At 46.0% G+C, this 15,648-nt stretch overlaps 4 protein-coding genes across 4 annotated transcripts; 3 read left to right on the forward strand and 1 right to left on the reverse strand.

Annotated features, from left to right (window-relative positions):
• Positions 1–408: 408 nt before the first annotated feature.
• TREMEDRAFT_68366 (uncharacterized protein) lies at positions 409–5,299 on the forward strand (the record flags this gene model as incomplete). Its single annotated transcript, XM_007004227.1, has 6 exons — positions 409–561; positions 909–1,524; positions 1,654–1,803; positions 4,773–4,992; positions 5,126–5,142; positions 5,196–5,299. The coding sequence occupies 6 exons, from the start codon at positions 409–411 to the stop codon at positions 5,297–5,299; spliced, it is 1,260 nt and encodes a 419-aa protein (XP_007004289.1).
• Positions 5,300–6,504: 1,205 nt separating this feature from the next.
• TREMEDRAFT_61689 (uncharacterized protein) lies at positions 6,505–9,155 on the forward strand (the record flags this gene model as incomplete). Its single annotated transcript, XM_007004079.1, has 2 exons — positions 6,505–7,509; positions 7,671–9,155. 2 exons carry the CDS (start codon positions 6,505–6,507, stop codon positions 9,153–9,155), a joined length of 2,490 nt encoding a protein of 829 aa, XP_007004141.1.
• A 134-nt stretch (positions 9,156–9,289) lies between these two features.
• Positions 9,290–10,802, reverse strand: TREMEDRAFT_73657 (uncharacterized protein). The gene is made up of 8 exons (XM_007004289.1): positions 10,657–10,802; positions 10,566–10,611; positions 10,369–10,492; positions 10,194–10,313; positions 10,141–10,149; positions 10,046–10,095; positions 9,741–9,921; positions 9,290–9,527 (listed from the first exon to the last, which is right to left on the reverse strand). Exons 1-8 carry the CDS (start codon positions 10,775–10,777, stop codon positions 9,351–9,353), a joined length of 828 nt encoding a protein of 275 aa, XP_007004351.1. The 5' UTR covers positions 10,778–10,802; the 3' UTR covers positions 9,290–9,350.
• A 284-nt stretch (positions 10,803–11,086) lies between these two features.
• Positions 11,087–14,300, forward strand: TREMEDRAFT_71451 (uncharacterized protein). The gene is made up of 9 exons (XM_007004290.1): positions 11,087–11,338; positions 11,391–11,555; positions 11,599–11,727; positions 11,773–12,627; positions 12,673–13,000; positions 13,089–13,449; positions 13,583–13,890; positions 13,942–14,098; positions 14,143–14,300. Exons 1-9 carry the CDS (start codon positions 11,095–11,097, stop codon positions 14,167–14,169), a joined length of 2,574 nt encoding a protein of 857 aa, XP_007004352.1. The 5' UTR covers positions 11,087–11,094; the 3' UTR covers positions 14,170–14,300.
• Positions 14,301–15,648: the final 1,348 nt, after the last annotated feature.

The following is a 15,648-nucleotide window of genomic DNA, read 5'->3' on the forward strand; positions in this document are numbered from 1 at the left end:
CTCACATGTCCGCATGCGGCATTGCCGCATATACTGTAGTACCTCTTGTATCCATACCCGCATGACGATGTATCATGTCCTCTCGCATGACGCGTCATCTGACATGACGCGCCCCACTTACTGTACGGTCCGCGGTCCGGCTGTGGCCTGCCGAGCAATACTACTCGTAGAGTACTCCAGCTACTGGGAGTACGAGTACGAGTATGTGAAGATGTGCCACTCGTCATGCGGAGCCCCCTGTTGGTCTCGACGCATGATGACGCAAGCAAGCACCCTTGAACCCTGAAAAGCCCTGACCTCATTGATTCCCGTACGGCCGCACAGACCCCTAACTAGTCTCTTTTGAAATGAAAAAAAACTCCCCATCGCACCACTCGGCACTCGACAACGACAGTATCCACCCCCAACATGCACGACCAATCAATGGTCTCTACTCCTGGTCAACCTCCCCCAGTATGGAGAGAGAACACCAGGTATACAATCGGAATGGTGGTTCATTCTCAAGGCACTTGGTGGAGGTGTGAGCAAGATCATTTCGGTGGTAATCTTTCGGAATCTCTTGTATGTTTTTTTCTTCTTCTTTTTTTGGTTCCCTTCCACCAGAATTATCTCTCCCCTCCCTCCATCCTCTCTCGTTTGGTTATTGATAGATGTGTGGACATGAATCGGGAATCCGAACATCCCGGCTTTGACTGCCTTTATTCAGATGTGTACGAGTACATTCCCAAATCACTCGTGTCTCACACAGAGTGATTTACGTGGATGTGTGGGACAGGAGCTTTCCCAGGGGATCGGATCTTGACTGTATCACTTCAATCGACAAAAACTCATACGTTCATTTGTGAATAATGCTTGAATGATGGAAATGATAAAGAGAAACTAGCGAAAGATTCATCACTAACATCAAGCCATCTTTGAACCTTCATCTTTGGACACCTATCGGAAGTAGTCATTTATCCCAATTTTCCAACCTCAACACCCCAGCACAAATAATAAGTCCAACACCCGAAATTGTCTCTTCACACCACCCAGCCCACCATCTGGAATCTCAACTTCCTTTCACCCAATACGCCGAGAGCTCATCAAATAACAATATCAAAATGGCATCTGAACTCCACTCCGATCCAAGCGCAAGCTCGAGCTCTGGATCAGGAATATCCCCAGGTGAAAGTCGTTCAGAATCCAACTCTTCTGGAGAAACAGTCCGTCCTACAGCTTCATCCTCCATAGATGAAGATCGCCGTCAGATGAATACGGACAGAGCCTTCCTAGCTTCTCGAGCTAGTGAAAGTTTGAGGTATCTAATTCTGAGGGAAGAAGAACATCAAGCGGAGGAAGAAGAAGGGTTGAAGAATGAATTGGAAGGTAGAAAAGTTTGGAGAGTCGGGGGGATAGGTGTTTGGGCTTATTCGATAATTGAGAGGGTGGAATTAAGAAAGAGGAATTTGTTCAGACTGTCAGGGGAGACAGGTGGGAAGGATGAATGGTATAAAGCGGCTTTGGCCAGAACAGAGTTTTACAAAAGTGAGTTTTTTCTCTGAATCTCGTGCCTACAACCCCCTCGTTTCTTCAATTACTGTCCCTCCATTAAAACATATGCGAATTCACTGTCGAGGCGAGATTTCTCAAATGGGTCCATCGCTGACTTGACAGACACAACAGGCGTCAAACCTCTAGTCATGTGGAAATTGGTTGAACGGGGTGAGCACTTACCTAACGATGCTCTACCCGTCGGCAGGGAAGAAAATGGTCAAATCCTTTATACCGCCAGAGCCTGGTGGGAAGGAGGCGTTCATCCCGGGCGTAGCTCGGTATATAACGGGCTCTTTCCCAGACGTTCCTGGAAAAAAAGGAGCAAACTCCGAGGGATTTTCTAGTGTGGCACTTCCTTCAAACTCATAGTCCTACCTGTTTGCATGCTTGCCTCAAAATCACCAGGTCAGTGGTTCGACTCCCACACCTCGCAGAAGGGACAGACAGGTGGTGAGGATGTTGTAATGGTACTGGAAACACAACAACTCTCTCGCAGGTTGGGTTGAACTCAATAGATCTCATTAGACATGGCAAGATGTGGATGTATGTGGTGTGATGTCCTCCTCTATGAAGATGGCCAAATAGATGTATCAAAAAGTCAGCAAAGTGGATAAAGTACAAGATCCTCAATGACAATTGTTGACGTCCTACTACATAGTAGGTAGTTTCACCTTGAGAATCACACATCCAAGCTCTGTTACGGATCAGTTTGCTATCTCACTGTCACGAGACCCACTAACCAGCATTGGCACAATATAACAGTGCCCAGCGGAACAGTGCTCTAAACCACTGTGATGAAAAAGCTTATTGATCGGCGGTTAACTCTACCGCTGATTGCTGCTTAAATACCCTTTCCCAACTTTTGCTCGACTTGTCACATCCTTTGTGACACTCACTGTCACCACTCTGCTGTCACGACTCAGTTGACAGACCTTGGCTAACTTTGTGCTTCCAGGGTGTCACGACTGTTGTACAACTTCTTTCTATCAGACCAATGGTCGACAACCTGAGCTAACATTGTACTTTCAGGAATCATTGTTTCAACCAACAATACAGTGGCACCATCAAAAAGGGTGCTACTACAACATACTTTGGCAACGTTGCTCTGTCTGTGGGTTTTACTGCTGCGGATGTTTTTCAATGTAGGTGTAGCTGTCTCTATCTTTCTTCTACTACTGACAACTATCAAGGATGGCTCAAATTTGTCAGCAATCTTCTCAGCTACTAATATGTACTTCTCCTGGATAATTGTTCTACCCTCTTACGCTCAGGCCTACTTTGACGCATTTTGGCCTACATCCCCAAATGCCCGTCCGTTGTTTGCTTCCTCAAGAACCTAGGGAGTATTAGTAACAACAACCCTGCCTAGCGGAGAAGTGCGGCAAAGTTTGGAGAAGGAGATCAAGCAATGCAGGGTGGAGAGTGGAAGTAAGTGGAAGCAAGGCGAACTGCAGCGAAGTGAGCAGAGGATGCGAGGTATGGCAAAGTTGGATGAAGGAGGACTGTGTCACAGGGTTGATTTGGTTTACTTCTCAAGACCAACGGCCAATAGCTTTGTGGGCTGTGACCTTCAATGGTTTTTCTCTTTGAGATATGAATTAGGTGACAATAACTTCCGGGGTGTATTAACTTCGTGCTTCACCAACTTCTATCACTAAGACAACAACCAGAGATCGTCAAAGATCTCTGGGAACTTTGGCCCTTAAGTACTTTGTTCCTCCCTAACTTTGCCAACGCAGAACTTCGTTCAACCCAAAGCCCCGAGCTTCGTACCTCGCAAACTTTGCCCCTAACAAAGTTTATGCCTCCCTAACTTTGTATCTCCTTAACCTTGCATCTCCCCAACCTTGCATCCTCCTAACTTCCTACATGACTAACTTTGTCAGGCCTCCTAATACCCTCATGGGTGGTGAAGTTCATGAGAACAGGATCGTTGACAGCAAACTGATGTCCAAAGGAACTTTGTTTGATGGGAAAGGAGGAGGTGACACAGCGCTGCGTGACAGACTAAATGCGGGGCAGTGCAGGAGTTGAGAGACATTCTATGAGAGGAGCAGAGAGGTATAGATAGTTCACAAGATTGCTGAACTTCTTTACCAATCCTTGATTGTTGTGAGCAAGAGATATATCCAACAGGTACAACCAACGAGTTAGGGAGAGCTACCACCAAGCAGTTCGACGTACCACGGGGAAGATCATCTTATTGTTAACCACTTGGCACATTACTACGGCGTAGTTAGCCGTGGTTCCCCAACAACTACCCTGTCTCTGTGAGACATTGACACCCCAGTACAACTTAGTTAGCCAAGGTTTGTCGACCATGGGTCAGTAGAGGAGAAGAAACAATGACTGTGACAAACATGTTCTGGTTGATAGGTCTTACGGGGAAACAATGAATCGAGAGAACCCCATCGAGTTTGACGGATTAGGATGGAGGAAAGCGGGAGTTGGAGGCAGGCTGCATTAGGTAGGGACGGGTTTTCCCCTTTTCGAGATTTCCCCACTGGGTTTGCTCAAAAGCGGTTTTTCACCTGTCTGAGTATGTACGTAGACGCTTGCAGCAGGGAGAGGACAAGGACAAGGATACCATAGACAGTATATAGTACAATCAGCAGAGTACCAACTTTGCTGATTCTTCAATATCATTCTTTGGCTACATCGATTGCAGAGGAGACACGATCCATTAGCACCAGAGACCCCTAGACTTCTACCAGACTTCCATCAAGTTCTACCAAACCTGCGACTTAGTCATCGTGTTTCCAGTACCGTTACAATAGGCGCGCGACCGGTCACATCGACATCTCTTCTGTCGATCTACCTAGTCTGGGCAAGTGGGTGTTGGCTTCTCAGTTTCGTGCTAGACCGTTAGCACTTTCTCTCTCTTGACGGCAACCCATCTCGCGCCGGTTAATATTATGTTTCATCTCACTCTCATCCCGTCGTCTCCGTGTATGTGATCACTTCACTCTATTTCCTCTCACGATCTTCTATGTCATCTGGTATCGGGGTGTTCGGGATGTACCCTCGGTCCCGTCTTGTTGATCCTGGACGACTGATTTCCGTGTTCCAGCTCCTTGACCCTAGGAGGGATTCGGTTCGCTTTTCCTTCTCGTCACTCCTCCGACGCACCACTACTATTATCTTTCCTCGTCTCGACCAGCTCGTTTCGTCGAATCAGGCAACGGTAGATCCAGTGATGAGCTACAGAAATTGAAACTTTAAGCTCACTTGGATCAGAGCAGGCATCCACTTAGTCGACTCCGCTTCCATTTCCTACGCCGGCTCGGAACATTCTCTTGACGTCTACGAAGTACTATGTGGTCCCGCCGATCCGGATATCATCAAATGGATGTCTTTCGATCATGGGCAAAGGGCAACCGTGGACGGGTGGCAGCCTGTAGAAGGAGGGAGGGAAAGAGATGGTAGAGCGTTGTTAGTTGCTCGTGGGGAGTATGAGAGGTCAGTTAGATACTATTCTCGTCAACCTCACTAATAAAGTATCATCGTTTGGCGTGCTTCCCTTCCAGTGATATCTCAGTTAAGTTTTGACTGGATACGTTGGCTCTTGATGAAGATGACGCTGACCGCATAGCGGACAACATCCAGGCAGTAAGTCGTCACTTCTGTGTGGTCTCTCAATGAAATTCGTGACTCACTTCCAGAATGCTTGGTCGACGACGATCATGCCTGCGTCGGCTACGGAGGTGGAGAATTATGGGTCAGGCCTTTCCAAGTGTTGGCCTACGCTTCTGCCAGCCGTCGCTGAGGGTTTTCTGGCCAGACTCCGACATTTCGACTCCTCATCGCAAGACTGCGTATACTACTAACATCTTTTCGCCCTTTAATGTCTGAACCGACTACCTGCTCAACATATATCAATCGAACAACTTCCTACTCCGACTGCGAATACATACACGACAGATTCGGTGTATCGATAGTTTATCTCGTTTCATCTCGCGATACATACAAGAACTCACCGAACGACCCGTTTCAGAAAGAATGATTGAATGATCATAGATCCCGTATCATTATGTGAAGACAGCATCAATCTCTCATCCTTCCTCGCTAAGTTCTTCATCCTTCCATGATCTCCTTCACACTTTACCTTCTCTTTCCGGTGAGTTTTTCATTCATCAAACTCACACCTTATCTTATTGACACTCCTCTCAAACTAATGCCCCGCACTAGTGAGTCGCAACTCTCAAGAGCATTTCGATCATCACTCACAATCCTTTACTACCGGCAACTCCAGCCGTTAGAAAGGTACCTCCTCCCCATTCCTACTGACCATACCCCTATGTCGCAGATCTCAGACAATTTAACGGACTTGACCCTCACATAACATCGCTCTCGATCGTGGGGTGGACACCGGAGTATCATGTCGAATTTGAAGGATGACCAAGTCGTCGTGGGAAGCTTCCCACACTAAAATAAACAGTCAAAGGTATCTCCCTGACCGAGACATGCGTCTCTAACAACCCTTTACAAGAAATTTTACACTCCTTTGGACCTTTGATAGCATACCCCCTTACCTCCAAGGTCTCCCCTGGACAGACGAACGCCCTTTTGACAGAGGGACCCCCTCTTGCCGGTCTTATGGTCTGGCAGACTCCTTTGTCGGACTAGGATGGGCTTCTGATGCCTGGGATGGGGTGTGAGTCAGTGTGGACGTTGGCTCAAGCTTTTGTTCCTCTTGACAGCTTAACGTACTTCAACTCTGAGCTAGTCGTCTTGACACGGGGATAGAATACCGACGAACGACTGATCGATAGTCTTAAACGATAGGAGCACTTCATGGTGTCGATGGTTTTGCAAGAACAAGATAACGTGTTTTGTTCGGCGTCGAAAACGTCTTAGTTTGAAGTGAGCCCATAGGAGGTTTGGGTAACTCTTTATCTTCAAAGAAACGTCGGGTTCTCTTTGTTGAATCACGATCTTGTGTCTTAGGGAAGAATTTACAACCTGTTCAAGATGGCTTGTGTCGCAACACCCACAAAAACAGTCTACGAAACTACCCAAATACCCTCTATAACATCTTATTCCACTACCTTTCTCTCAACTTTTCTCGGCGCACCTACCGTATCGTATTCAACCTTGGCCACTTCGAAATGTGACGCTTTCGGATTAGCTTGTGTTCCCACTTCCACACTCCAGCCATATACCGTAACTCCCACCGAAACCAGAACTGTACCTACAATTATAACCACCAGTACTTTGGTCACTTCTCTCGTACCTGTCTCTACACAATGGTCCACTTGTCCACCTGGTGCAGATGACGTGACGCATTCTTCAAGTCAATCGACTTTAGGCTTTGCACAATTTTCAGGAGCGGTGACTATGCCTTCTTCTTCCTCTTCTCCCATACCATCTCCCACCAATCCGGCCGGTCCAGACACCACCAACACTCCTAAAGCAGGTATCAGTTCTATTCAACCAGTCCAAAATATCCAATCGAACCCGGCAAGTGAGATAAGTGTAGGGAGTGGAAGTACGACACAAGGACAAGGACAAGGACAAGAGATCGTCTCTGGTACTGAAACAATCACCGCTACAACCTCTAATTCTCATTCGTCTGTTCCGGCAAACGGAGGTAGTGGTGGAAGTTCAGGAAATGGAGGAAATGGATCAGGAGCTGATAAAGTCGGAAGTCATAAATCTACCAATGGGGCAGTGATAACAGGTACGATAGTAGGAGTTTTCGTTTTGTTAGCATTGGGAAGTTTCTTGTTCATCACGTTGAGAAGATATTGTAAGAGAAGAGAGAGAGAAGCACAGACTTGGGGTGATGAATATTGGGAAAGAAGATTTCAAGAGTTGGAAGCGGAGGGAGGTGAGGGGTTGGATGGAGAGGAAGGTCATGAAGGAAATGAGAGGAGAAGAAGTCGAATGGTCGAGAATGGGCAAGGGGATGGCACGGAGAAGATTGATTTGGAGAAAGAAGATGGTTGGATGAATCTTCCACCTAAGAAATTGAGGGTGAGTGATGTTTCCTTTACACATTGATCTCACATCGATTCCCTTTTCCACTATCGTCCTTCTTGAGTGAGAATGTCGAGGTCGACTTGAAATGCATTAACCAGAGGAGTGTGCTTTTCATATGATCTCAGATGTCAAGAAGAATACTCGCTTACCTTCAGCTCACTCTCGATCTCAAATCTAAAGATCTCCCTTCTCGTCCACCTTCCACACTCTCAATGATTTCTTCATTCTTCAAATTCCGTCCTTTGCCTTCTCCATCCACCACTGCTCAAATAGCCCCTATTCCCGTCCCATCACGTCGTACGAAAAAAGGTATAAACTTTTCACGTCCTCTTCGACGTATATCCGTATCTACAACTGCTTCCCGTACTTCTGGTAAATCTGGTCGATCAAATAAATCGAAAAGTACTTTGGGGCGATTAAGTCAATTTATCAATATCCCGGGATTCCCTCCTCTGCCAAGTGAGAACAACGTTGAATCGGGAGAAATGCAAGAAATGAGACAAAGGGATAATAATGGATTAAATTGGATGGGATGGTCAGAAGATGATAAATCTAGAGATTTGGTAGGAATTGGAAATGGAGGTAGATATGAAGAAGGAGGTGGATTTGGAAAAAGAGCAAATGAACGTGATGAAGATGAGGAAGGAGATGAAGGTAGAAGAGGAATGGAATGGGTTAAAACTATATTCGATCCTGATGCTGAAGATTTACCTTCGGCTGTTATAGCGGCTACTGTTAATTCCGTTGGTATGGGAGGATTAAGACCACCACCAAGACAAAATAGTCCACCTTCGACATTATATCAGGATCCACGAGAAACGAGACGAAATCAAGTAGAAGCAAAGGAAAAGGAAAAGGAGAGGGAGAAAAGAAATTCATTAAATTCTCAATCTAATATTCGACAACTCACTCCTCCTAAACCTCATCAAATTGAATCATCGTCATCTTCATCTTCTGGTGAATCATCAAAGAAAAGATTATCGAAAGAAAAACAAAATCTGAACAAGAAAACACATCGACCACCAGATTTAAGTTTAAGTAAAGACGCACTTAATCCAAGTTTATGGATGGATGATGATGTTCTCGCACTTGCCAATACACCCACGGCCACAGTTGAAGTTTCACATTTTTCACCAGAAACAACTCGATCAAGTTTCAGTTCGGTAATGGTTCCAGTCATGGCGTATTCTCAACCTGGAAAAAGAAAAAGTCGAGAGATACATGAAGATGTTTATGGAGGTTTAGCAAGAGAACAAAGTATGAAAGTATTTTCTAAAAATACGAAAGCGAGTCAAACACGATCAGAAGATAACCACTTTAGAAAATCAGACGATACTGGAATTAATGGCATGACTTCTCGGAGCTCCGACATGTCGAATGCAGGGTTAGAAAGATCAGAATCATCGGTTTCAGGAATGGCGGATGTCGCGACTTTAGGTAAAAGTGTTACGGGTAGTTGGAGAAGTGTCAGTACTGAAGTTAGTAAGAAGGATAATACGAGTAATGAAACGGGAAGAAGTATGACGAATATTGGGGAAAATGAGAAATGGTCAAAATCTAGATCAGCGGTAACACCAGTTTTACCAAATATACCAATAGCAGGAGGAAGTTTGATGTCTGGTGATTGGCCTTCTTCATAGTTTCTTCCCCTTAGTATTTCTTTCTGCGATCGAGCATGAACATATAGATACCCACCCAAGAAGTAAAGGAAGAAAAGAAATAACCGAGCATAGATCATAAGAATGAAAGTAATTTAGAAGATGTATCATATTTTCAATTTGAAACATTGCATTCTCATCTTTGGTTTGTGATTCTAATTGATGAGATGATGCACATCAACAGACATGTTCTGGTTCTTCGTTTAATGCGACCCTAGGACCGAGATCACGACCGACGGTACGGTTGAAAAGTTCCATCATCATTCGGAACATTGAACGTGTCAAGGCTGCGTCCCAACGACCTTTGGAAGCTTCGTCACGTACGAAAGCGTGTTGAGCTTGAACTTCGATGAACTGGATGTTATGAATGGATATTCTTCTTTCTCTTGGAAACATATACCCTAAGATTGAAGGACCAGTCAAGTTTGGTGTTGGGCGACGATGGGCAATGCAAGCAGTGAGGATGCACACATCGGTTTCAGACCTTCACTTTGAGGCGATGAGTTTGTATCTGTGCTGGTATGGGAAGAGAACCAGGAAGAAAGATTGGATGAACTAATCACTTACAGAAAAGATGACACCGGAATCTTCCATAGTCTCACGGATCAAAGTCCTTCCTTCACGACTTACATGGGTGTCTTGTTTACCGAACACCATCATGATTTCCGTCCCATTGGATAGTTCACCGCTTTTCACACGAATGAGAGTATCATCTTTCTTGCCTTTACCAAGAGTGGCAGAGTGTACGCTGAGATCAGCATGACCCTATCTTGACATACACAATAACCGTTGTGGTATACTACCAAGAGTCAAGGATTGAATTGTGAGTAAAGGGTTAATATGGAGGGGTACGAAGTGAATGGGAGACTCACTCGGTAGCAAAGAAACAGAACGCAGCTAAGACTCTAGGATCGAATGCACACTTACTAATTAGCTAGAACACAAGCTTTGTTCAATAGCTGCTTACTCTGAGAGACTGGGTCATTAGCGATTGACTTCATAATACGACGGAAGACTCACAAGATGACCTCCAAGACACATTCCAGTGGAAGCGATACGTCCGTTACAGCTGGGCAACGATACTAACAGATCCACAGTGAGTTTTGCATCTTCGTTGTACGCCTCGATGGTCTTTTCGATCTTGATAATCAGTCTTCTACTCGATATGCAAAGGATCAGTCGATATATGACCCACCTTGAAACGGTTTCCCCTGTCGGTACCTTCATCGTCATAGGGGATAGCTTCGGAAGTTTGGAATTCGTGATATACGGAAGGAAGAGCGACCACGAATCCTTCACTGGCGATGTTTCCTGCCATGCTGCGATATCAACCTTGGATCCATAGCTGATCATCTCCGGCTTTATTGGATAGAGTAGAGGGAGGAGACTGACCGTTCAACAGGAGCGCTGACTTGGTAAATCTCAGACCAGACGACACCTAGCTGTCAGCGCAGCAGAAAAGGATCCAAAAGATTTGACACACATCCTGGGAATTTCGCCTGAGGATAATCCGGTACGTAAGGCTCAATGATGAACACTCGCATGGTACCATCTCGACCGTCAGCGACGGTAGGGAGATCACGGTAGGAAGTTTTGATAAGCATATTGAATGTCTGCCCTTGTGAAAATGTAAGAAGTCAAATTGAAAGAAGAGACGCTAGTTTGCTTGTGGTATAAATGTGAACGGTTCAAAGCGGGTATCCTGTCCTTTGAAAGACCCTGCAAGTGGTATCTCGACTACTCGTACTCAGGTGAAAGAGGAGAGAGTGTTTAGGGAAAGTGAGCAAGTTGTCAGAACGCCACCCGGCCAACAACGCCGGCGTCAACGGAATTCCCGAACTTAAGTCCAATTTCTCCGTCTCTCACTCGATCCAACCACACACTACTACAACCAACCTCCAACCTACAACTCACATCCACAATGTCAGGCGGTTTCTTCGGTTTCGACTCTGCTCTTCCTGAACGTAGAAATGATTCATCTTCACAATCCAAACCTCCCTTCCCAGGATTTCAAGCTGATCACGTCGATCAAGCCTTTGGTATCGGTCAAGGCGCGGAAGAAGATGTAGCGGTTTATACCTGGGGACAAGGCTTGGACGACGCGTTACGTGACGCTCATGATGATTTCAACCATGAGACTTTTGGTGTTGATCCGAGAGGTTTGGGTGGGTTTATAAATCTATTGACTGGTTCCGATCTCAAGCTGATACATGTCAGGTACAGACTTTCAATTCGCAGCACCCAAACAAACTGCAGCTCCAAGCAAGACTTCAGGTAAACCAAGGGGACCTATAGCATCAACTCAATCGAGATACAAGCCGAAACCTGTCGCTGATCCTTTTGCTATGTCAGAGGATGACTTTTATTCTTCTCGTGTTACAAGTGAGCTACCCGGAACATTGTCATCTTCAGCTGACATGTACAGAATCAGTCCCTAAGAAGCCAGTGGACACAAAGGCTAAACCCTCCAAGCTCTCAGCCGCCGCTGGAGGGAGTTTGTGGAATAAGCCAAATGTTGCTCCTAGTCAACTTTGGGGAACGCAACCGACATCAGGTAGGTAGTCTTTGCCAGTTTGTCATCATCGCCTTACATTTTCAGTCGCCAGACCGGAAGCAGTGGCTCCTCCAGGACAAATTGCCCCTCAAACGTTCCAACGCCCCGTGGGACATATCAAGACCCTTGAGGAGATTGAAGCGGAGATGGCAGGCATAGATCTTGAACCATTCACACACCAACCTCAACCCCCGCAGCAACCTAGGATTCTGAGTTTGGAAGAGATCGAAAGGGAGATGATGACCACTACTCCGATGCCCCCAATGTCTCAGCCTCCGCCTTCACTCCCACCCCAACCTATCCTACCGCCGCCTTCGCTCCCGGTTCAGTCATTACTGTCTCCGCCTTCCCGACCGGATTCGACCCCAACTGTCCCCCTACCTGGCTCAGGCTACGCCTCTGGACACGCCCTACTCGATAGCATCTTCCCGCAACTCGGCGCTACACCTCGCCCGGATTTACCTCCCGCCCATCTTGGTCCCGCTTCTGAACCACCACTTCCTCCCCAGCCCTCACCGGAAGAGCTGGCAAGACTAGACGCTTTGCGCAAACGCGTCGCAGCGAAGATAGAGTCTATGTCACGATACAATCACACCATGGGTTCATCCGACAAAGACTACATCACTCGTATGCAGCTGTCGCAGCTGGTCACCGACGATCCTTACACGTCAGATTTCTACGCCCAGGTTTTTTCGGCGATCAAAAGGAGTCGGTTGGCTGCTGAACAGGCGGATGAGAAGACGGCTGTCGTACAGATTGCACCTGGTGCAGCTCTCAGTGTCAGTGCACCTACTGAAAGCCGATTTGGCAAAATGGGTAGCAAAACGATGCAACGGTTATCCACTCAAGTCAAACGTCTGGTAGACAGTCGTGCTGCTCACAAGAAAACCATGGATTCTGGTAGGTTTGATAAGTACGCTGTTGAACACAGGCTGATATTTCTAGCAACTCTGAAAGGAGCACTTGGACGTGTGAGCCGAAGTGGTATCGCTGCACCTCGACCCGTCCTCGCCGTGCCTGTCGGTAGTAAACCTGAACATCGACCGACCAGCGCTCTCAACCAGACATCTGGAGTGCATCGTCCAGCTCTTACACGCAAACAGGTCATGTACGCTTTGGAAGAAATGTACGACCTCGTGCTGGAGTTGGAGCAGCTTCGACGTACTCAGCCATCACCTGAGTCGGATGAAATGAAAGCATGGGATGAGGAGTGTCAGTTAAAGGTGGAAGAGATTTGGCGGCGGTTGATGGTGATGGAGCCATTGGACGTTAGGTAAGTTTCTCGTACTTTCTTCCTCGCCATGATCAGTGTAGTCACCCTGTGAAAGGAGCTCGGCAAATATCGGCGAGTTGACGATTAGCACACCGCACCCTTTCATCTCTCTACTCAATGCTGTCAAGGGACAACGTCTCATGCCTCGTGTCCTACGCCACCTCCCTCATTCTCAAGCTCTCACATTACTCACCCTACTTATCGCTACCTACCCTCAACTCGATGTCATCGCTCATGCCCCTCCGCCTCCAGTGGCGGACGCATCTCTGCTCAATAAGATGGACAGGGTCGAGCGTGCTCGTAGGGAAGCAGAGACGGATTGCTTTTTGCAATGCGTGGTGCCGGGTATGGACATGTTGATCAGCACTTGCAATCTGGGTCTTGTGGCGGGGTTACTCAACATATGTACGCAGAAGATGCCAAATTTGAAGCAGGTAGCGTCGACTAGAGTGAGTTTTTCTTCCTCACTTTAACCGTCCCAGCGAATTTTTGCCCTCATTGCGATCGTTACAACAGTCATCTTTTCCCTTCGAGTCCCAACCGTACACGGTTCCAATGAAAACAAGCATGCTGATTTTGTAGCCCGGTGTAGCCCTTTTCACGGCTCTTCTCTCCCGAGCTCAAAGTCTGATCCGTGTTTCCCCAGCTGATCCGAACAACCCTCAGCCAATCCCTGGACCAGATCCCGCAGAAGTGGATCACTGGCAGCGAACCTTTGCTTATTTCCTCCATCTCATACTTCCTCATCTACCCGAATTGTTCCCCGCTTCAGTAGCGCAAAAGGCGGCGTTCGGACCTGGAGCTTATCTTCTCGGAGGGGAAGGAGTGGGTGAAAAGGAGAGTTTAGAGATGGAAAGACGAGAAGCGGAAGTATGGGGTTTAGCAGCTGCGTCAGTCATCTTCATTTCTCCCCCATGCCCATGACTAATACTAATGTTTAGATTAGCTGTCAATGCACCAGAGGAAGAACAAACGAATCTCGTAGCTGCGTTAAGAGACAAGATTTTACATACTGTTCAAGGAGCAAGGAATCCCGTGACTCCTCCTTTTAAAGCTGAAATGAGGTTGCGTAATGTTAACATGTTCTTACATGGTCTTGTGAGTTTTTTCTTCTTTGAAGATTGTGGATTGCTGATTGGTAGGGATTAGATGCTTCGATGATTGAATGATAGGGTACTTTCTAGAGGTGATCTACACCTCTGTGAATGCTACCCGAAGCATTAGTCTAATTCATATATATCAGTCATTATCAGATACCCATCTCAATGATCATAGTATGCATGCATCTCATACATTGTCCATTGTATTCATAAAGTCCCAGGGTCCGGCCCTTACTCTCTGCTCATCCTGCTACCTACTCTTTCACCTTACAATCGTCGCCCCTCTTCCTTACAATCACCGTCTCATTTCCTTTACAATCCACGTCTCCCTTCCATCGTAATGTGCCGCATGTCTGCACCATTGTGGTGACGTGACAAGGATGATGAACACAAGACTTCGTTGATCGTCAAACTAATCAGAAATATCCCTTTCCTCCCATCCTAGCTGATTCGCTCGATTTAGGTCTCCCTAATGATCAGCCTCCTTTCCAAAACATATCCATTTGACAACGACATATATGACTAACCTTCACTTTTCCCGAAAAATCTTTTTTTAGAAGGTTGTTGTTCCAAATCCACAAACGTCTTTCCTATCTCTTCAGGTGGACCTTGATCCAAAAAATCTTTCAAATCATTCTTATCATTTCGATCAATAGAAGTAATCTTATAACCATCTAATATCCCACCTAAATCACTCATACCAAAAGTCATCTTACTACTTATACTAGCTTTAGATTTCATCTTTGGAAAATAACTTTCATCATGTTCTAAACGTAATTGTGTTAATGGACTATTAGTTTGACCTGATAAAGCCGTTGAAATAGCTGGTGATAATGTATTTTCTTTTTGAAAACTTTTCATTCGATTTATATTTCCTCCGTCCAATGGATTGACTATTACTTCTGCTCCCTTCATCCGGCTAATCACATTTTTCTCTATCACCTCGTTCGTTATTTGACCGAGAGGATGGGTACGGTACGGATGATTCGATCGTTGGACGTTGAGTTCTGATTTGATAGTATCAGGTAAACTAGTGGGAGTTTTGACAGGTGAAGAAAATTTGAAAAAGCTTTTCCCCTTTTGTGATTCTCCTTTTTGTGATCCATTTGATATGTTATTGCTTATAGGAGTAGGAGAAGTTTGAGGATGAGGATAGAGTAAAGAAGAAGGTGATGGGAAACGAAAATGAGGATCAAAAGTCGCTGATGTAGGTGTGGCAAGACGAAAAAAGTTTGAAGATGTTTTTGATTTATTAGCTGACCATCGCCAGAACTGGTGTTTCTTAGCATTTTCTTCTATTTCTGTGTTTTCGTTACTTTCCAAACGACAACCACACGTCGTACTTTAGGGCTTCACAGAGGAGAAAGGCGATGATCAATGAGATATTTGATGCCACGGGATTGGTCTTTCGGCTCGAAGGGAATGCGCAAGTGGAGAGTGTAAAGGATGATAATGAGCAAGAAAACGAAAGATGGATACAGTGGAGGGAAGAAAACTCACAGTGGTCATTTTCGGGTCAGCCTGATGAGCAGTAAAACTTCGTCGTCG

This window comes from Tremella mesenterica (assembly GCF_000271645.1).
Source record: "Tremella mesenterica DSM 1558 unplaced genomic scaffold TREMEscaffold_4, whole genome shotgun sequence".
In the NCBI taxonomy this organism is placed as follows: domain Eukaryota; kingdom Fungi; phylum Basidiomycota; class Tremellomycetes; order Tremellales; family Tremellaceae; genus Tremella; species Tremella mesenterica.